Raw genomic sequence first — 22,785 nt, forward strand, 5'->3', positions numbered from 1 at the left:
CATTGTAGGCAGACGCTTTACCGTCTGAGCCGCCAGGGAAGTTCCCATGTAGCTCAGTTGGTAAAGTATCTGCCCGCAATACGGGAGACCTGGGTTCAGCTTCTGGGTCAGGAAGTTCCCCTTGGGATGAAGAGTGTCCTCCCAAAATTCATGCTCCCCTAGAATGTCAGAATGTGAACTTATCTGGAAAAAGAAATTGCAGATGTAATTAGTTAAGGATCTCAAGGTGAGATCATTCTGGATTTAGGGTGGGCTGTAAATCCCATGACAGTGCCCTTTTGAGAAGACACAGAGACACAGCCAGCAAGTTGTGAAGATGGAGGCAGAGATGGGAATTAATCTGCCACAAGTCAAGGACTGCCTGGGGCCACCAGAACAGGAGGAAGCCAGGACATATTCTTCCCTAAGAGACTTCAGAAGGAACATGGCCCTGCTGACACCTTGATTTCAAATTTCTAGCCTCTAAAACTCACAAGAAATCAATGCTTTAAGCCACTCTGTTTGAGATACTTTGTTATGGCAGCACTAGGAAACTTGAATAAAAGTCTATGGTGAAACCTGAATACCGGGCATTCCAGACTTTTACGAGACTGGTTAAAATTGTCACGAGAGTTCTGAGACAAGTCCAGCTGCTAGACTTTTATTATCTTTTTCAAACTATAATGAAATTGTATGGATAAATGAAGCTAAGACCCCTGATAATCCCATTTTTAGTGGTTAAAAAAATCTGCATTTCATTAATTGATTTCTTTCTGCCAGAGCTTATGCAGTTATTATTCGCTCTTCTAGTGGGTATTGAACAAAAGGAGAAATGTTCAAGGCAAGCAGAGGGACAGAAGAAGAAACCAGAAAACCAAGTATTCTCCAGAAAGGCTACTGAAGAATGGAATTGTTCTTATTTTATATCATAAAACAAAGGAAAGACTTTCCAATACTTTCACAGCAGGTCAACGACCTCTACTAATTATATGTAGTCTAGGGAGCCTGCTATCTTTAAAAAAATGGAGGTGAAATCATGTAACATAAAATTAGCCATTTTGAAATGAACAGTGGCATTTTAGCAGCATTTACACCTCCCCAAATTAGTCTTTGTGTCTTTTTTTTCCACTTAGCCTAAAGTTGTCGAGGTACATCTGCACATATAACATAGTAAATGAGGTTCATGTACCATAGGTTTATTTATCCATTCATCTGTTGATAGGTACTTGGGCTGTTTCCACCTTTTTGCTGTTGTGAATAGTGCTGTTATGAATGTGTGTGTACATGTTATTTGAATACCAATTTCCAGTTCTTTTGTATCTATATATAAGGGTGTAACTACTGGGTCATATGGTATTTATATTTAATATTCTGAGGAACTGCCAAACTTTCATGCTGCCACCAGCAATGCTTGAGGGTTCTGATTTCTCTACATTCTCACCAATGCTTATTTCCTATTTTGAAAAATTATAGTCATTCTGATGGATGTGAAGTGGTGCCTCACTGTGGTTTCTATTTGTGTTTCCCTAATGGGTCGGTACTGAGCATCTTTTCATGTGCTTGGCCACTGTGTATCTTTATTGGAAAAATATCTGTGAGCCTTCTGCTCATTTTTTAAATTGGACTGTTTGTCATTGAGCTGTAAGAGTTCTTGGTATATTATGGATACTAGACACATGACTTGGATCTAGTTTCTTCCATTCTGTAGGTTGTCTTTTTTATTTTCTTGATGATGTTTTTTGATGCACGAAAGTTTTTAATTTTGATGGAGTCCATTTTATTTACAATTTCTTTTGTTGCTTGTGCTTTTGATATCATATCTAAGAGTTCATTACTAAATCCAAGGTCATGAAGATTTTCTCCTGTCCTAAGTGTTTTATGGTTTTAGCTCTTGAAAGTAGGTCATTGATCCATTTTGATTTAATTTTTGTGCATAGTGTGAGGTAGGACTCCAGCTTCTTTCGTTTGCATATAGGCATCCAGTTTTCCCAACACCATTTGTTGAAGAGACAGTTCTTTCACCAGCTACTTTTTGACACTGCTATAGCATACGCTAATGGTAGTCAGTTCTAGAACCCAAGTCCTGTAGCTGCAGTGCATCAACTGCATGGCTGTATAATTTGCAGTTCTAAGAGGTGATAGCCTTGTCCTCATCTGGTCACTTCTGTAGTGCTACCTTGTCAGGATATCGTTCCCAGTGGTCAACAGATTAGCCCATGAACATATATGTTGGGTATCAATGTAGAGATTTGCCTTTAGCTGTCATGTAAGTTTTTTTTTTTTTTTCTTCCAAGTAACTTCAGACAAGCATTGTGAAAAGTACATTGTCTAAATTTTTAAAATGGGACCTAGAACCCAAGACTGAAGTAGGTTTTAGCATTTTTTTCCTAGGAAACCCTTCCCCAGAGATTTTCACCTACATGTCTGGTCAGTACTATGTCAAGAGGCTGCCCTTAAAAGCAAGTGAGTCTGGGGAAAGTGAGTATTTTGCTTTCAGCCTCTATATGGAGAAGGCAGGAGAGGAGATGATTGGGAATGAATGAGTGAGCCATTCTGTAGTACCTGACACACAGACAGAGCCGTAGACGTGTGTTTACAACCTGGTATTACTATTTGCCTGGTAAATAGACTCATTGCTCTGTTGCTGCCTAGTGGTCAAATAAGCTCTTGTTAAGATTCTTTAATATAAGTATACCATAGTTTTTACTCAATAAAGGCTAAAAGTAGCATAGTTACATCTGACTTGATCATTAAAACTGGGACTTTTTTTAACCTCCTCAGGAGAGACCAAGAAGACCCTGGAAGTCTATAGAGATGGGGATTAAAGTTTTAAGTTGCTCCTGTCATTTCTATTTTGAAACAGATGAAGAAATTACAGGTTTATTAACGTTCATTAGTTAATTCATATAATAACATAGGTACTATATGCTGGGGATGCTAAGAACTGGATTTCCAAGGTTGCGTTGTGCTTGTGGCTTTGCCATGCAATAACTGGTTGTATAAAATCAGAAATTGCACTTTGACTTGATGAAAAACTTCTCGTATACATTCTCATCGAATTCTCCTATCACTTGTTAGGTAGGCAAAGAGGTCACCTTGTGAAGGTCACAGTTAAGTGGCAAAAGTTGCAATTATGACCTGATCTGTCTGAGGCCCAGGCCTGTGCCTTTTCCCCACTACACTGGTGTGACGGTTACCTAGGAGTGATTTGTATATTCAGGCTGTCAGCTAGTATCTTATAACAACTTACTTTCCCACAAGTCACTGAGGTCCCAGAGGGCTCACATGGGGTAAATTGCCTTCAGATGTGGGAGTGCTCATGTAAAGAGCAGCATACAAGTGACTGGATCTGTTTAACGTGTACCTTCTGGTAGTTAGCTCAGTCACACAGCAGGGATGATGAGACCAGATCTTGATACAAAGAAACTGGCTCTGAGATCCTGACAGTGCCCTGTGTTTTCTGAATAGAAAAGAGTGAAATTCAAGGAATTGCTTTGAGGAAGAAAGCAGGTGACAGCTAACTGAGATTGATTGGAAGTAGGAGAACTAGTTCTGAGTTGAAATCTGGGGCCCAGCATCCACACATACAGGTTGGTTTCTCCAAGGACCAAAGCTGCTGAGAAAAAAATCATCCAACCTGAGCTTGGAGTCCTGTCACATACTCAGTAAGGGACCAACTTAGGAGTCATGTACTAGTTAGGGTCTTTATGACCTCACCCTTGGCAGCCCTTCTAACGTCTTCCACTTTCTCACATACATGCTAGATTTCAACATTAGCTCAAAATTCCTCAGGTGCTAATAGTGCTTTTGTGTGTGTGCATGTGCACGCCTGTGTTCGGCCCTGTTGATTTTCTCTGCCTGAAACACTTTTGATCACCTAATAAATTGTCTTTGTGTCAGCCCAAATTCTTATTCTGATTCTGGCTCCTAGACCTTGCTGCACTTCTGTAGGTAGCATCTTGTAACTCTGTAATAGTAGCTGACACATTGCATTGGAATGATCTGTGTGTGATACGGATCTGTCTTTAGGTCAGATACTACAGCTTGACACATTCAACATCAATTTCCAACCATCTTATTAATATTCCTCCATATGGAAATCAGCAAACAAGGTAATAATGTTTGCCTTCCCAGATTCCTTTGTAGCCATGGGTGACCCAATGACATAGGCTTTAGTCAATGAAATATCGGTCAGAGTTCCTTGGGAGAGCTTTCTAGGATGAAAGAAATTTTAAAAGAAAAGGCTTTTGGCTCTTCCCCCTTCTGGCTTAGAAGGCAGATGCAGTGTCAAGAGATAAAGCAACCATATTGTGACCATGAGGAATAAAGTTATGATGGCTCAGAAAAGGTTAAAGATGCCTAATTTTTTGTTTGCACCTTTGAGAGATACACCAGTTCTAAACTATCTTCCTCTGGACTTCTTGTGGAGGGGGAGGGAATCTGTCATTACCCCTATTTGTCTAGGTTACTGTTAGTAGGGCTTTGCTATTTGTATCTGAAAATATTCTTACCTTCACTAGATCTACAAAATCTTTCAGAACTTGGAGTTCTGTTTTACTCATTGGTATATTCACAGGGCCTAGCAGAGGCATATAAAATATTTTTGGAATGAAGAATAAAAATTGATTTAGCAGAGAGCTGCATAGCACCTCACAGTGCCTGGCATTCAAAAACTATGAGTTTTCTTCATCTTTTTTTTTTTAATCCTTGTTTATCGTAATCATTCCACTTTAACATGTATTTTATTTTACAGTGGATGGGCATGTATTGCAGGACTTAATTTTCTTCCCTTAAAGCTATTCTACCAGTGATGCATCTTAAACTCCAAGTTATCTTAGAATCCAGGGACTATTCCATTTTAACTATCAAGAGACAAAGGGCCCTGTCATTGTCAATATGGTCAGTAGCTCTTAAAAAGTCTTCGTGTCTCCAGTGCTCAGCAAATAATACTCATGGATGCCTTCCAGGACAGCATGTTCATTTCTCTACTTTGAGCCCAGGGGTGGCAGCAGAGCAGAAGCCCAGTGAATATTTCTTCATGACTCCATAGGTAACAATACATCACAGACCTTGCCCTGGGCTGGAGAAGGAGTGAGTGGTTATGCAGAACAATAAATAAAGGAGTCACCTAGAAGATGGAAAGATCGTGGTCGGGATTTCCCTGGTGGCTGAATGGTTAGGCATCCACCTTCCAATGCAGGGGAGGTGAATTCAACCCCTAGCCTGGGAACTAGGATCTCACATGCTGTGAGACAACTAAGCCCATGAGCTGCGACTCCTGCGCCCATGTGCACAACTAGAGAGAAGTCTGCACTGCACAGCTAGGAAAAGCAAGGGCGACCAACACCCCACGCAGCCAAGTATTTCTAGAAAGAAAGGTTATAGATAATTTGAGCAGGCAACATTAGCAAGAGATGCAGCATGAGGATGTGGAGGTTAAGGAAAAAAATTCTGTGTAACGGTTCTGACAACACTGGATATTCCACTTCCATGTCCCATGCTTACATGTTTATACTGGTTGTGAACCACTGGTACATGAATAGATTCATTTGAGTTCTCTGACAGCTTTGAATCTCTATAAGCCTGTGTTCTTTACTGGGGACAGAAAAGTAGGAAAACTAGTATTTGAATATTATTTGGAATTTAATTAACATCATTCAGCACCTTAACCTGAACTTTTAGAATACTTCCTTTCAACACTATAGAAAGAAATAACAGTATTCCCTGGTGGCTCAGTGGTAGGTAACGAATCTGCCTTCAATGCAGGAGACCTGAATTCAATCCCTGGGTTGGGAAGATGCCCTGGAAGAGGGCATGGCAACCCACTTCGGTATTCTCACTTGGAAAATCCCATGGAGAGAGGAGCCTGGCAGGCTGCAGTCTGTAGAGTCGGACACAACTGAAGTGACTAAGCAGAAGCAGCATGACAACCACCAAAAAATGGCACAATGAAGATGATGGACAGAGGTGGTCACATTTTATAACTATTTTATAAGCCAAGTTCAATAAGTTATCCTTCAGGTGGAGGGCTGTATTGTTGTTTGTAGGTTTTTGCTTTCCTCCTTTTCTGGAAGAGGCTTGTACATATCTGCCCATGCTCTTGACTTCTGGAGGAGTATGTTTCCATGCAGTGATTTTTGCAATGGTTGCATGTTGTGTATTAATTAGCCAATGGGATGTGAGCAGGTGCAACAAATGCCCACATCTAAGCAGAAGCTTAAAGAGGCATCTCAAAAGTCCTGTAGCCCTCTGGTTTCTACTCTTTTCAGAGCGAGTACATCTCAGATTGGGGCTGCTTCTTTAGCCTGGACCTGGGAATAGGAAGACAAGCGGAGACAAGCGATCGGCTGAACCAGAAACGTGGGATCCATGGTATTGTAATCCACTAAGATTTGGGACTTCCCTGTTGGTCCAGTGGTTAGCAATCTGCCAGTCAATGCAGGAGACACAGGTGCAATCCCTAGTCTGGGAGGATTCCACACACCTTTGAAGCAACTAAGCCCAGGCACCACAACTACTGAGCCTGCAGTCTGGAGCCAATGAGCCACAACTACTGAAACCACTGCACCTAGAGCCTGAGCTCCACAACAAAGATCAGCCCCCACTCACTGCAACTAGAGAAAGGCCATGCACAGCAACAAAGACCTAGCGCAGCTAAAGGTGAATAAATAAGTAAGTTTGTTACTAAAGCAAAGATGACAAATAGGACTGGTTAAAAAAAAAAAAGTAAAAAATTTAAATTAGCTAATAGTTAGCATCTCAATGACTTCCCTGGTGGCTCAGACGGTAAAAGTGTCTGCGTACAATGCGATCCCTGGGTCAGGAAGATCCCCTGGACAAGGAAATGGCAACCCACTCCAGTACTGTTGCCTGGAAAATCCCATGGACGGAGGAGCATGGTAGGCTACAGTCCATGTGGTCGCAAAGAGTCGGACATGACGGCAACTGTGCACACACAAGGTGTGTGAGTCATCTTCACAGTATTTATACTTCAAACTTAAATCTAAAAATTTACTTCCATTACCATCTGCATCATTTGTACTCTTTAAAATTGTATCCAGAAAACAATATTTTCACTGGGTTTTATAGCATATAAGCGTTTTAGGGTTAAGAAAGTAGACTTTTTCCAATTTTTGAATCTATAACAATCTTGAATATCCTGAAGTCCATGGCCTTATGTGACTTTGAAACAGATTTTCAAAGTTTGAACCAGAGTATTAGGGGAGAGGTGGAGGAGAAGAGGTAACTCTGGATAAATTCTTTAGAACAAGACAAAGTAGATCCTCCTGAGACAAAAACTCAGACATTTACAGTGGGATTATCATGATATAAAGGTGAAAGTTTAATTACACAAACCTATGAATGCAATTGAGTACATGTGCTACTGTTAGGATTTCTGTATACTCTGAGCTTAAAAATACAAATAATATTTTTGTAGATGCATGGACCCTAGACAAAATGTGTTGTGACTTTATTTTTAAACGTGAAATTACTGCCATCTTACGATTCTGAGCTCTGTGGGCTCTGTAAATCATGTCTTTTTTCAACAGTACTTCAGACAGAATTTTGACTGTAGGAAACAGTTTGCAAAATGTATTTAAGTGACAGAATAAAGTTTTAAGAGTATTTGCAGCTGACAAAGTGATTCAGCAGCATTCAATGTTTTAGGAAGGAAGACAGAGTATAAAAGTGGTCAATTGCTCTTAAGTAAGTCATTCTCTTGAGATCAGATTCCTAATTAGCTAAAACTGGGGTTTGTTCTAAATGGTTACTAAGTTCCCTTCCAGCTACAACATTTTAGACTTAAAAAAATTTTTTTAATCTTGGGATCATTTTAGATTTACAGAAAAGTTGTGAAGATAATACAAAGAGTTCTAAATGTTGTTTCCCCTATTATAAACATCTTACCTTACTGTAGTACATCTGTTACCACTAAAACCCATTTTGATACATTGTTATTAACTTAAGTCTATATTTGATTCTGACTTTCTTAGCTTTTGCCTCATGTCCTTTTTCTGTCCTTGGATCCCATCCAGGATTCAACATGCCATTTAGTCATCACATCCCCTCAGGCTTCTTTTGGCTGTGACAGTTTCTTGGACTTTACTTGACAGTTTTGAGAAGTTCTAAGTCATGTGTTTTATAGAACCTCCCTCAATTGAGATTTGCACAGTGTCTTTCTCATGATTAGACTGGGCTTGTGGGTTTGAGAGAAGGCCCTAAAAGGAAAGTGCCTCTGCCCTCCTGTGACATCAAGGGTATGTATCGTCCTCCTGGTCAGGCGATTGCTGATCCTAAAGACCTGGCTGAAGTAGTGTTGCTTACCTTTCTCCACTGCTCCTGGCCAAGTTGCCCTCTTTGGAAGATCACTGTGCAGTGCACACAGAAGGAGTGGTAGCTATGGCATTTCTAATAGATTATTTGGAATTCTTCCTCATGGGAGATTGTCTCTTCTCTTCCATTTATTTATTCAGTCATTTATTTTTATCACTATGAGCTCATAGACATTTATTTTATACATTAGGATATATTCCAATACTACTTTGTTTTATTGCTCAAATTGTTCCAACTTTGGCCTTTGACAGCTCTTTCAGTTTGCTCCTGTGCCCCTTTGATATATATACCCAGTCACTTTTTTTTTTTTTTTTTTTTTAGCACTTCTTTACTTTCTGACATGATAATGCTCCAGACTTATCTTACATACTTCCTGCCCCACTCCTAGAGTCAGCCATTTCTTCAAGGAGCCCTTTTATTAGAGGATAGTATTAGAAACCAAGACCTGAATTCTAGATGCATTTGTTGCTACTGAGATGCAGTCATTTCTAGGCCCTCAACTGAGGACAGGAAAATAAGTGTGTATATGCTAACCCATGCATATCTTTGCATATTTCTATATGGAACCCTCTGAATTTACACTAAGCTACACTTGAGTTCACACCTGTGTCTCTGACCCTAATCCATTACCACACAGATCATCCTAGACATCTCCCCTTGCTCATCTGTAACCTTCCACTCCAACAGGAGAAAACCTGGCTCCCAACACCTGCCATCCATTTACCTAATTGTTCCATTTCAGTTTATATGTGTAGGGACTTCAGAATTGTTAACCCATCCTCCTCAGGGAACAACTTTGTCAAGTGCAGTACAGTACTGCTTTTGCACAGTTCCTTTTGCCTTAGTCTTATAGACTCCACTCATTTCAAACATTACTTAGACTAGCACCTTTCCCCCCATGTCCTTCAGTGAAGTTGTTTCATGGTTTGCTGTCATAATAATAGTATTCTTTTGTCACATTCTGCCTCCCATCTTGGGACTGTCCAAAATTTCTAAATGATTTTTTTAATTTGCACACATTAAGGTTCACTCTTTGTGCTGTAAAGTTCTCTAGGTTTTGACAGATGCTTAGAGTCAAATACCCACCATTACAGTATCCTACAGAGTAGTTTCAGCATCCTAAAAAATTCCTGTGCTTCATCTATTCAACCCTCCTCCTTTCTACTGATCTGTTGTTTAGCTTGACTTTTTCTAAAATTGCATATAAATGTAATCATTTGTGTGGGCTTTCCAGGTGGCACTAGTGGTAAAGAACCCACCTGCCAATGTAGAATATGTAAGAGACACAGGTTCGATCCCTGGGTTGGGAAGATCCCCTGGAGGTGGGCATGGCAACCCACTCCAGTATTCTTGCCTGGAGAATCCCATGGACAGAACAGCCTGGTGGACTATAGTCCATAGGGGTGCAAAGAGTTGGACCTGACTGAAGCAACTTAGCACTCACGTAATCATTTATGTAGCTACAAATGTAGCCTCAGATTGGCTTCTTTCATTAAACAAGATGCATTTAGGGTTTTTTCAAAATCACTGAATAATATTCCATTGTATGATTGACTATATTTTAAAGATACATTTGTCTATTGAAGGACATCTTGATTGCTCCAAGCTTGGGTTGATTATGAATAAAACTGCTACCTATATTTGCATGCTGGTTTTTTCGTGTGCACCTAAGCTTTCAAGTCAGTTGTGTAAATACCTAGGACCACAACTGCTGGACTGTTGGTGTGTTTAACTTATTAACAAACTGACAAACTATCTTCCATAGTGATTGTACCATTTAGCATTCCCATCATCAACGAATAAGAATTCCTGTTGCTTCTAATCCTCACTAAAAATTGCTATTGTCAATTAAAATTGTTTTTAAGTCATTCTGATTGGTGTGTGTTGGTACTGTACTGTCATTTTAATTTGTATTTCCCATTGACAAACGATGTTGGGTACCTTTTCATATGCTTATTTGCTACTATATTTGGTAAGGTGTCCATTCAAATCTTTTGTCCATTTATTAATTGAGTTGTTAGTTTTCTTATTGTTGAGTTTTGAGAGTTGTTTGTATATTTTGTTTACAAGTTCCTTATCAGATTTGTATCTTGCAAATGTATTCTGCCAGTCTGTGACTTGTCATTTCATTCTCTTAACAGAGTCTTTCACATAGCACTAGTTTTTAATTTTAATAAAGCCAAACATGTCAATTTTTACTTTCTTGGATCACATTTTTAGTAGTAGTGTATCCAAAACTTCATCACCAAACCCAAAGTCATGTAGATTTTCTCCTATTTTTTCTCCTAGAAGTTTTAAAGTTTTGTACTTAGATCTATGATCTGTTTTGAGTTTGCTTTTTATAAAGTCTGAAGAATTTTTCAAAGTAGAGGCTTTGAGATAGTTCACATACCATACCATTCATCTATTTAAAATGTACAATTCAAGGGCTTCTGGGGTGGTCCAGTGGTTAAGAATCTACCTGTCAATGCATGTGGGTTTGATCCCTGGTCTGGGAAGACCCCACATTGTGTGGAGCAGCTAAGCCCTGACTGAACCCCACGACTGCTAAGCCAGTGCTCTAGAGCCCACGCTCCACAACAAGAGAAGCTACCGCAGTGAGAAGCCCACATACCACAACTGAAGAGCAGCCTCCTCCACTCACCACAACTAAAGAAAGCCTGAGTGCGGCCGCGAAGACCCAGTGCAAAAATAAATAATAAAACATGAAAAAGCGTACAATTCAGTGCTTTTCAGTATCTGTACTAACATTTTCTTTGCCTCAAAAAGAAGCCCTGTAGACTTAACTGTCACTTCAATATCCCCCCCAACCTCCCCCGGCCTAAGCAACCACTAATCTGTTTTCAGTCTCTATAGATTTATTTATTTGGGACATTTCATGTAAATGGAATAATATATGACCTTCTGTGACTTATTTCTTTCACTTAGCTTAATATTTTCAAGGCTCGTCCATACTGTAGCTTGTATCAACACTTAGTTCCTTCTTATTGCCAAATAATATTCCATCATATAGAGATGCCACAATTTCTTTTGTTTATTCCTCAGCTGGTGGACATTTGGGGGCATTTCCACTTTTTTGGCTATTATGAGTAATGCTTCTTTGAGCTTTCTTGTATGAGTTTTTGTACAAATATATGTTTTTGTTTATCTTGGGTATATACTCAGGAGTGGAACTGCTGGCTCATTTTGTAACTTTGTTTAAACACATGAGTAGATGCCAGACTGGTTTCCAAAGGAGCTGCACCATTTTACATTCCCACCAGCAGTGGGAATTTATGATTTCCAATTTCTCTATATCTTTGCCAATAATTATTATCTGAGGTTTTCATTATAGTTATCTAGTGGATAGTATAGTGGTATTTCATGGTTTCAATTTGCATTCTCCTGATGACTAAAAACATCAATCATTGTTTCATGAGCTTATTGGCCATTTGTATATCTTCTTTGGAGAAAGGTCTATTCAGATCCTTTTCCTATGTTAAAATTGGGTCATTTGTCTCTTTATTACTGAGCTGTAAGAGTTTTTTATATATATATATATATATATGTGTGTGTGTGTGTGTGTGTTTTATATACATATATATGTAAGAGTTTTATATATATATGTGTGTTTTTATATATATGTATATATATACACACACACAATACACACATAAATACATATATAAATACACATATATAAATTATATATATTTATATATATACACACATATATATAAATTATATATATTTATATATATACACACACATATGATACAAGTCCCTTATCAGATAAATGATTTACAAATATTTTCCCATATTCTGTTGTCTTTTCACTTTCTTGATAGTGCCCTTTTCATGTTCTTGACAGTGCCCCCAAATTTAAGAAGTTCAGACATTTTTAATTTTGAAGTTCAAATTTACTTTCTTTCTTTTGTTGCTTGCGCTCCTGGTGACATATCTAAAAATCAATTGCCAAATCCAAGATCGTGAAGAGTTACCCTTATGTTTCCTCCTAATAGTTTCACACTTTTTTTTTTTTAGTTTTTCTTTTTTTTTTGGTTTTACACTTTTATGTAAGAACTCTTCATTTAAATCTTTGGTCCATTTGGAGTTAATTTTTGTATGTGGTGCAAAGTGGGGCCCAACTTCATTCTTTGATTTCCAGTTCTGGGGGCAGGGACAATGACGTTCTCTGTGTGACATTTTCACATTAGGAGTTGAGCGCTTGGTAGTGAGGGGCAGCAAGCCTGGGTCTCCTGGCTTGTCTCTCCAGGAGCAGTTGGGGCCTCATATTCTCTGTGGCACTGTGTCCCAGGCAGAACCCCCATCCCACAAGCGGGGGCTGGGCTAAAGATAGGAGCCCCCACCTCTGCTGTATTTGAGGGGAACTTAGCCTTAGCAACAGGTGGCTGCTGCAGGATGATAAATGTCCTGTCCCTCCCAGGAAAATAACCCTCCAACTGGGAGCTGAAGGGAGAGGGAGCCCTATATTCCCAGCTGCATCAGATAGCCAGAGTTTCCCTCTTGCTGAATCAGATGAAGGTGGTAGGGGGTGAGGGTGGGGAGAACAAGTCTTGGTTCAAATACCACAAGCTCACTTTTTTTTTTTACTGAGTTTTAGTAAATTTTCCTGAATGAATGTTTGTTCAGTGGCTGCATACCCTTAGGACCATTTACAGAGATTAAAGAATTTTTTAGAAACTATTTTCACCAGTTTTGCTGTGAGGTAGGTACAGAGAACTCTTCAAAGTCATGCCACTGTAGATTCTTTTTTGATAACTCAAAGTCATAAGACTGTAGGCAATAGAAAGCCAGAAAACTCAAATCCCAGTGCCCACATAATAATTCACTCTGTAAGTATTGATTAAGTATCAACTATGAAAATGGCTGAGAACTAAAAATGGATTGAGTTGATGGCAACTAAAGCAAGGGGTTCTGCATTGGCAGACATACAATTATCCATATACTTTATGGAATATCTATTAATATAACATGTGAGATGTAAGAATGGAAGATAAAAAGCTAAAAATCTATTTTAGGAATTAGATTTTCACAAAAAGAGAACACGTAAACCAAGGCTGCCTGCACTAAGTGCCCAGAGAATAAATGCTCCAGTTTTTCAGGGCATGGTCAGGGAAGATTTCTGTGGAAGGAGAGTGTGCTGAACCAGGCTTGGAAGAAGGGTAGGATTCAGGCGGGTGGGATTGGGGGCAGGACACATTCCAGGCAGAGGTGCTGAAGAGGGATTGTATTTGGTGTGTTTGAGCAATGAGTAGACCTGTCTGCTTGCTGTTCAGTGATCAAGCTGGAGAAAAGTGGTAGTGACCAAAAAGCAGGAGATTGGTTGTTGGACCAAGAAGTTTGGACTCTGTCTTGGGGGCTGCTGAGAGCAATGAGCGCCATCAAACAAACTGACACTTGCCGTCTACCTCTATAAGGACTAAAGCATGTGCTGCTGACCTTCAACAGCCTCTGAAAGGAGTTTAGGGTGGAGCTCAGAAATGAGGCACTCTGTGCTTGGGGTGGGGTGGGGGAACTGGCAGGATCTTCAGATAGGTATTTTGAGGATCTCATTTTATAGGTCCAATTCTTCTGTCTCCTCATATCTAGAAAAGCACTAAAATCCTTCATGGCGATGATTGTTTCTCAACACTGGCAAAAAGCTTCATGAGACTAGCAGAAACATTCTGTACATGTGCTTGATTGTATGTATTTCCCCCTTTGCCAGAATCAGGTGTATACTGACCTTCACCCCTGCCTCTTTGGAGCAGTCTCTCAGAGCTACCTGAGGCACCATTTCCCAGGACGCAGTCCTCATTTTGCCCCAAATAACACAGCATGTAATTCACATTGTACATTTTTTAAAAAGTCAACAGTGCTTTTTAGAAAAGAGTTAAGAGATTTTAGAAAAATGGTTTTGCCTGTAGTGTGTAGACAGAATGAAGTGGGTGGGTATGAGTGTGTGCACGTGTATGTGCAGAGGAAGGCCGGAGGCAAGGAGACTAGTTATAATACTCTTACAAAGACTTGAAGGTCTGGATTAAGTGAAGGGGGTGGGAATGGAAAGAAAGTGTCTGGTGTATGGTAAATCATTATAAGGACCTCAATAAGGCCAACCAATTGTTAAAAGAGACATGCTGTTTCCCTCAAAAAATACTAGAACCCAAGGTGATAGGGGCTGATGTCGTAATTTAAGATACCACCCAAATGTTATTCATGGATTTCTCTTGCGGTAACTATTTACAATTAAACAGGGTCTCTGTATTTTCGAATTCGCATGTTTCTCTTCCTTCTTGTTACTTCAAAGTCCTCCTCCCCACAATTCGCTTTTATTTGTTCCCCAGTTAATCTCTAGTATGTTTTTGCAGGAGGAAATTTAGGGTTGCAACAACGCCAAAGATATATGATTTCAAAGATGAGTTTTCTCCCTTGAAAACTGATATCCGCCTAGAAAGGGGAGGCACGTGGCCAACTCTTGCTTTTCAGCACGTCTACGTGACCTTCAAAACTCCTTAGGACACGCCGGTTTGCTGCGGGGCTGCACCCCCGTCAGACTCAGGTTGGCAGAATCCCCCGGGGCTGCCGGGTGTGCACGGCTGGCGGTTCTGAAGCTAGAGTTCACAGAACAATACAAAGACACGGACAAAAGCCAAACCACAGAACCCCATGCCTTACCCCAGTGGGCAGATGGGTGAAGTCGCCGAAGAAACGTTCTGCTCTTGCCCTTTTAAAATTCCAGTGCAGCAAACACCCGCGCGCGCGCGCGCACACACACACACACACACACACACACACACACACACACACGCCGGGTCGGCTTTTCTCACTCCCCGCTACACTGCACCAGTGTCCTTCCCCGAGTCCTGATTCATGAACCGTTCCACCTTTGTCTCATTTTAAACTGTGCAGACTATTTTCATCCTCCCACCCCCCTCCCAGGTTCCCCCTCTCCCTTCCTCCACTGGAAAGCTCTGATGTAAGGCGCTCGCTAGGTGGGAGAGCGCGTCTCTCCATCGGCTTGGGTCGGCGAGATCCCGACAAACCCCCCTCCGCGGGACCTCCGCCGGCGGGGGCCGCTGCCCGGAGGTCCGCTGCGGGCGCGGGGGTGAGCGCCTGGATCCCTTTAAGGTGTCGCCGCGCTAGCAGGAGCCGGCGCGGGTCCCGAAGCGGGTGGGGAAGTCCTGCCGCCCTCCCCCGCCTCCCGCGTGCAAGCGTCCGGGGGGCCCCGCCGTCCTCCGCCCGCCGCGCACGGGCGGGCCATGCGGCTGTGAACCATGTCCTCCTCCTCCTCTGCCAAGAACCGGAGCGCGGACCGGCCGCACTCCCCAGCCTCGCAGGTACCGCCCCCCTCCTCCCCCTCCCCGCCCCGCCTTTGCGCCGGGCGAGCGGGGCCCCGGGTCCTGGGAGTCAGCGGCCCCGCTCCCCCACCCCTGCGCGGCGTCCCTCTCTCCTCCCGCCCCTCTTCTTTCTCCTCCTCCTCCTTCTGCTCCTTCTCACCTCGTCCGGTGTCTGCGCTCCCGCTCCAGAGTCCGCAGCCTTCCCCAGCCCATGCCGCCGGGGACTCGGACCCCGCACCCTGAGAGTCTTTGTTAATGGATGTGGTGGGTGCTCGCGGGCGGCTCTTCCCGGGCATCTTTTCAGCCGTCGAGGCTTGAGTGGGTGGGTGGGGTGGAGGCTGTATGGGGGGACCGTGGAGGAGACTTGGGTGCGGGCTCTGGGGAACCCCCGGGGAGCTGGTCCCGAGGCGGACTCTAGCCCGGGGTGGTCGCCTGGCTGCCCACTGCCGCGTCCTCATGCGCTTCTCTCCGACCCGGTGTGTCGAGTGCAGGTGGCCCGAGGCACCACGACCCGGAGGAGCAGGTTGAAAAGATCCGATGGCAGCACCACTTCGACCAGCTTCATCCTCAGACAGGTAGGAGGCGGGCGCGGGGGGCGGTGGGGGTGGTGTCCCGGAGCTGAGCGCAGCCTCCTCGTGCGGGCGCGGCGGGCGGGGTCCCCGCGCGCCCCTTCGCTCCCCCGGCGTGCCCTGCAGCTGGTCCTCCTCCTTCCGTCCCGGTTCCCGAGTCTTAGGGTCCCGGGAAGTTAGTACGTGTGGACGCGAGCCGGCTGGGACCTAGTTGAATTTAAGACTGTAAGTATTTCTTTTTGCACCTTCGATGCGCGAGGAAACGTTTTTAAGTCGTGTGACTTGACTTGACCACAGCCCCGGGCGCCGGACAACTGCTTTGATTCGGCTGTTAGACGCTCTTCTGTTTTGCCCTATTTTGAATACTCTGGTTTGTCATCTCCGAGCTCTGGTCAAAAGGAAAGACACTTGGAGCAGAAAGTTTGGTCTCGCTTTGGGACCTATTCTTTGGTTCGCTCGGTTAGGGAAAGACTGCCGGGTCTGTTTAAATCCAAGGAAGCGAGGATCTGCACCCAGTTTCTGGGGTCTGGGTACTGCTACACTTACTGCTTGTTTTCTTAGTGATGGTTCTCTTCTGCGTGGTTCTAGCGCGCGTTGAGTGTGATAAAGATCACTGGTTCCACCGAATGCCGAAGTGCCTTTTACCTTGACACAGGAAATTGGTCCTTAATTTCTTACTGTCCACGGGCTACAGAGAAACCACTCCTTCATAGCTGCTGGGTGCTAGAGAGATCATGCAAAAAGGAATCACCTTGATTTCTCTTTGGAAGAGAAGCTATCGAGGTGTGTGAGTTCAGGGTACCCTGGGAGGACCCTGGTCATCGCACCAAGGCCCCTCTGCGGGCTGCTGCAATGACCTTGGGGAATTCTTTTCCCTCTAGGTAACTCAGATCATCGTGTCCTGTGTTTTTAACCTATGATGGCAGCTGCATTATCTTTCTTTAGTGATTATCCTCAATTTAAACAGATTACCCCTGAGGAATGGGCATTAGACTCAAAATTGGACTCAGACCTCTCCTAAAAAGTCCATAAAGCATATTTACATAATATTTATTACACAGGCATTCATTTTCTTCAGGAACAGAAATTACTGCAACTACTGTTTCATTCAGTGAGTACTAAGTGTGTGCATTATTAAAGTAAATATATTTTGGATTCTGAATTCAAAAAGTGTATTCTATCCTTTTTGCAGTGTTTAGATTATTTACATATTTAATAAAGCAAACACATTCTTCATCTTTTACAAAAATTGACTTATGTGACTGAGATCTTGTTTATGTTTGTTTTGTAGATGCCTATTTTTGGTAGTTTTCTTACTATAGATTCTTAGAAATACTAATTATACAGCAGTGTGTTCCATGAGAGATTTGACTGACACTTTTCAGTTTATCTATACCATCACTTCAGTAATGTTTTATTCTTCCAAGCACAATCAATATTTTTTATAATATATTAATCTTATTCTTTCCTCAAGGTAAATAATAACTGAGATAAGGCATGTATAAGTTCTTGTTAAGTGTGCTGGTGTGTGTCGGTTTAAAAATGTAAAAAGTATTCATGCTGAATAATTTGGAGAGTAATTTAAACTGTTGTAGATTTTGGGAACAAATATATTTCTTAAGTCTTTCTGAAACTAGGCTAGGATTTGTTGGTTTAATAAGATGATCTAATTTAAATTTGGACATTTTGTTGTAATGGTGTTATTAACATATACACAATCTTACTAATTTTTCTGCACAGAAATAATACATAATTTTTATGAGCATTTACAGCTCAGTAAGCATCCTGTATATGATCTTCTTTAAATGTCATAATACAGACTTCTATAATGACTATGATAAAATAATTGAGGAGTTTTTATTTGACAAGAAATGAAAAATGATTCCAAATGGAACTTTAACACTGTATTTTGAAATTAAATTGAACAGTTTTCACCCAAATGCCAAAAAAAAAAAAAAAAAATTTGTTTAAAGAAAGACCAGCAGCTGTTTAATGTTACTGGAGACTTGTTATTTGTAGAATGACCAGTGATTTACTGTTTTTGAATTCTTGATCTATTTCACATTCTGTGTGGTGCCTTTGCACAAGAAGAAGATAGTGAAGATATCAGTAAAAAAAGTGCTGCTCATTTCTCTGCCATATAATCTACAAAGATATGGGGGTAAAGCTTTCACTTATTAAAAAAAAAAAAGCATTGACTCAGAGAGGAAAATCCGGGCTGATGGTGAAGAATAGAGGACAGTTGGCAAACTCATCAAATAGAACAGTGTTTATTGTTTGAGCTGGTAAAAAAACTCAGTGTTCATGTGTATATATGCACAAATGTATGTATGTGCATGCACATCCACACGCACACATGTGAGTTGGCCTGAAAATGAACAGACTAAGGCAGAGAGCCTGTCTCTGCCCCTGAGGACTGCTCACAAAACCCCTCAGGCATCTTTGACCTTATTTGCTGATCTGCTAGATTGCTGCCCTCCACAGTTTAGGAGGGATGGAGGTTTTGGAATGAATCCAGGGAGCAACTAAATGATTTCTTTGAGGAAAGGTGAGAAGGTTAAGTATTTTGTCACTGAAAAAAGAGAGAGAACTAGGGGTGACCCCGTAGTGATCCTCAAAGTGTACAGGAAGACTGTCCTTTGGAAATGTGGTGGGCTGTTCTGTCTTCATGGAGGATGAAGCTCAACAATTGGCTACAATTAGAAAGGAATGATACTTTTTTAGCTAGACTTTCCAAAGAGTGTTGATATCACTGAAATGGCTTTCCAAGAACGGCTGTAGAATTTTCTCTCAGGAGATCACTTTGACAGGCTGTTTATGAATGGATTGTTTATTCATGTTTTAAATTTTTAGGAAGCACTTACTAAACATTTGATATGTACCTTTCCCTGCACTAGATACTGTGGAATAGGAATGAAAAGATGAATGAGACACAGCCCTTGTACCTAAAGGATTTTCTGATATAGTTACAGAGACATAGATGTATGCAATTAATACGGTGAAATGGAGCAAGGAATTAGGGTATCTGCAGAATGCCCATGTGTGCTGAGTATATGAGATACCACGCGTGTCACAGCACGTGCAGTTTGTGTGGCAGAGTGCTCCAGGTTACTCTCTCTGGGGTTACTCCCAGTTTTCTCTCCTCTGGGGTTCAAAGGAAAATCTGATCAGAGTGGCTTGTTGACTTCTCCTTAAGACTGCCTTTATGAGAACTGCAGAGTCTTATAAGACCTGGCTCCTACCAGCTTCCAGCCTCATCCTAGGCCACGATCTTAGTTCTCGAAACAGATCTTGAACATACCAGTCTCCCTCCTGCCACAGGCCCTATGCACATGTGGAATTCTCTGTGTGGAGGCTCTCCTAGGCTCTCTGCCTAGCTGATTTTTTAATCTGCCTTGAAACCTAACTTTAGTTTTCACTTCTTTTCTAATCTCCCTAATAAGGTCAGTTCCTTAACCAAGTACCAAGAGTACACTGTGCTTGTTCTCAATGGTACCATCACTGTTTATTTAACATTTAACTATTTAACATGTCATTACATGTTTTGTTAATGTCCGTTTCCCCATCCAGATAACAAATTCCACTGGGGCAGGGACAGGTCTGCATTTGGTCTCCATTTTCTCCTCAGCATTTAGCATAGTAGGTGTTCAATAAATATTTAAAAGAAGCACTGGTTATAGACACAGTTCTCTAATTTGAAAGAATGAAGGGGTAGATGGAATGATGGAAGACTATCTTGATATATTTTAGGCATGAGGTTCTGCTCCAATATTAAACTCTTTATTTAATCGGGGAGAAATTGCCTCCTAACTGTTATCCCAAATTTAGTGACTTAAAAAAACAACATTAAAAATTTTTTTTCTGTGTACTAAGCAGACACACTTCTTTGTGTGATGTTATCTGGGTACTGAGAAGGCTGAAAGGTCTGAAGTATCCTTACATGTGTGTTTGATGGTTGGTGCTGGCTGCTGGCTGAGAACTCAAGTGGAGTTTTTGGCAGAGGTTCACTTTCCATCCACCTGGACCTGTTAGCGTGGTTGCTTGAGTTTCCTCACAACATGGTATCTGGGTTCCAAGCAGGAGCATCCCAAGAAGTAAAGGCTGAAGCTGTAGACTTCATGGTGGTAGTTTAGACACTAAGTTGTGTCCAACTCTTGCGACCCCATGGACTGTAGCCAGGCTCCTCTGTCCATAGGATTCTCCAGGCAAGAATACTGGAGTGGGTTGCCCTTTCCTTCTCCAGAGGATTTCCCAACCCAGGGATCGAACCCAGGTCTCCTGCATTGCAGGTAGATTCTTTACTGACTTAGGAGGGAAGCCTATGTAAACTGTAGACTTCATAGTAGCTATGTAGCCCTGTAGTTCATAGTAGCTACATAGTAGCTATGTAGCCATAGTAGCTATGTAGCTATGTAGCCATGTAGACTTCATAGTTGATATCAAAAGCTACATGACTTCACTTCTGTTACAATCGCTAAGTAAAAACAAATCAAAGGAACAGCCAGTTTCAAAGGGAAGGAAAATAAACTCTCTTTTGATGGGGTGCAGCAAGGTCATCTTACAAAGGAGCAGATGGAACGGTTGCAGCCCTCTTTGGAACAATCTACTTTCAAGCAGGGTTCCTTCTGTGTTTTTTTTAGATATGCTAATCAGATGATCATGACAATGATTCAGTGAACCCACATTATATGTAAAACACATTCAGATACTAAGTTGATACTATAATAAAGCAAGTTGGCAAAAATATTCTTCGGGTTCTAATTTGAGCTCCGGTTATAGACACATTTCTCTGATGAAATGCAAATTCATCAACAGAAGGTATATGCTTTGTGCATAGCTCTAAGAATAATCATATGTTTGAAGTCATGCATATGTGCAAAATTTATCCATAAGCTTAGAATCACAAAATTTTAGAACAGGAAGAGATTGTGAGGGAAAGTACTTTGATTCCCCATTTTCAGATGAATGAAATAATCATATGTTTGAAGTCATGCATATGTGCAAAATTTATCCATAAGCTTAGAATCACAGAATTTTAGAACAGGAAGAGATTGTGAGGGAAAGTACTTTGATTCCCCATTTTCAGATGAATGAAACACAGACTCGAGGAGGTAAGGCCTTACCAAGGTCACACCGATAGATAGTAGAGACAGGAGACCCCAGCTCAGATTCTCTAGTTTCCCCACCACAGTACACTTCATCCCTGAATAATCAAGCCAGGCACACAAACACACGTGGATATGGACACATGAAAAGACTTACTCCTCTTAGATCCTAGAAATGTTCCTAGTTTATATGGTTACTGTGAAGAGCAAAGCAACCCCTGGAGATTCTGGAGACTCTAGTTTTTCCCAGTTTTATCATGGGGTGGAATTTTTGTTTGCATGGTTTATGGTTCACGGAGGTTTGTTAGTTTCTTTACTTACTAATCTTCTAGTCATTTTAGTTGCCAGTCTAACCAGAAAACAAAACAAAACTCAAAGGACTTGAAAGTAGAGACAGGATTGAACAGATGAGGTAAGAGCTTAGAAGCTAAATTTAGGGGTTAGGAACATCAGCAAGCCCCTATCACCTCCAGGCTAGAAGGACAAAGGGAGGACATTGCACTGGAACCCAGGGGCCAGAATCACCTGCTGGATGCTGGAACCGCTGGGGTACTGTTCATACGAGCAAGAGACACAGAGGGGATACAGCCAGAGAAGCCATTTGAGGTGGAGAAAATGAGAAGAAACACTCTGGCTTCTTAATTTCTTCTGCTCCCCACTGCACCCCTGCCCCGTCTCTCACTGGCTGAGCTGGACACCATCTGACGTAGGAGGCTGGAAAACTACCTGCAGGCCGTGGCCCCCCCCGAGACAGAAAGCAGAGCAGAAAAAGGAGAGGATGACTCTGAGGAAAACAGGCCAGGACGGGCACAACCATTATTTTATTTTATTTTTTTTCCATTATTATATTTTAACTGCATGGAAGATATTAGTGAATCATTTTCACCAGCCAAATCAGAAGTTTTTCCTTGCAGTGTAAGTAGACCGTCCTTGCTAAACGGTATAATCCAGTGACAGGGAACTTTAAGGAAAAGTTGATACCTCTTTCCTTTGTGAATTTTATCTGGAATGCACCTTCCAAAATTGAGACCTGATAAAGCAAAAACGAACTCTGCCACTGTGGCAAATAGTGCTTCATTCTGGCTCTTGGGCTTGAACAAATGGAACCGAATTTATGAAGCTTCTGATTGAGAAATCTGATTACTGGACAGCTAACCAGTTAAGCAGTCATCTTTGCTTTTCTCCGAGTTTCTGTTCTTGACACCCTGAGTTCCCTAAATCTTATTTTTGTAGAATAAAGAACTATTTACCCTTCAGTTTGGGTTGATAAGATTTTTATTGAAGCTTACATAAATTCTGATTCACATTTTAATACTTCTAGAAAATTATAGGATGCTACATGGAAACTTAAACTGAAAATGACCTTGGCTTCACTGTGACCCTCTGCTTGTAATTACTCCACATGCTGTCCTAGACAATGTCATCCCTGGGAATCAAGGGGCAGAGACGGTTCCTTCATCAAGGGGAAAGGCAAGGGCA

General features: G+C 41.6%; 1 protein-coding gene across 1 annotated transcript in view; it reads left to right on the top strand.

Moving 5' to 3' along the window:
• The first annotated feature begins 15,569 nt into the window (after positions 1-15,569).
• Positions 15,570-22,785, top strand: part of CACNB4 (calcium voltage-gated channel auxiliary subunit beta 4) — a 264,476-nt gene continuing 257,260 nt past the window's right edge. Inside the window, exons 1-2 of the mRNA XM_061135723.1 lie at positions 15,570-15,632; positions 16,124-16,207. Coding sequence (XP_060991706.1) covers positions 15,570-15,632; positions 16,124-16,207 — 147 coding nt within the window. The remainder of the gene's footprint in view (positions 15,633-16,123; positions 16,208-22,785) is intronic.

Source organism: Dama dama, chromosome 33 (assembly GCF_033118175.1).
Source record: "Dama dama isolate Ldn47 chromosome 33, ASM3311817v1, whole genome shotgun sequence".
NCBI classification, from domain to species: Eukaryota; Metazoa; Chordata; class Mammalia; order Artiodactyla; family Cervidae; genus Dama; species Dama dama.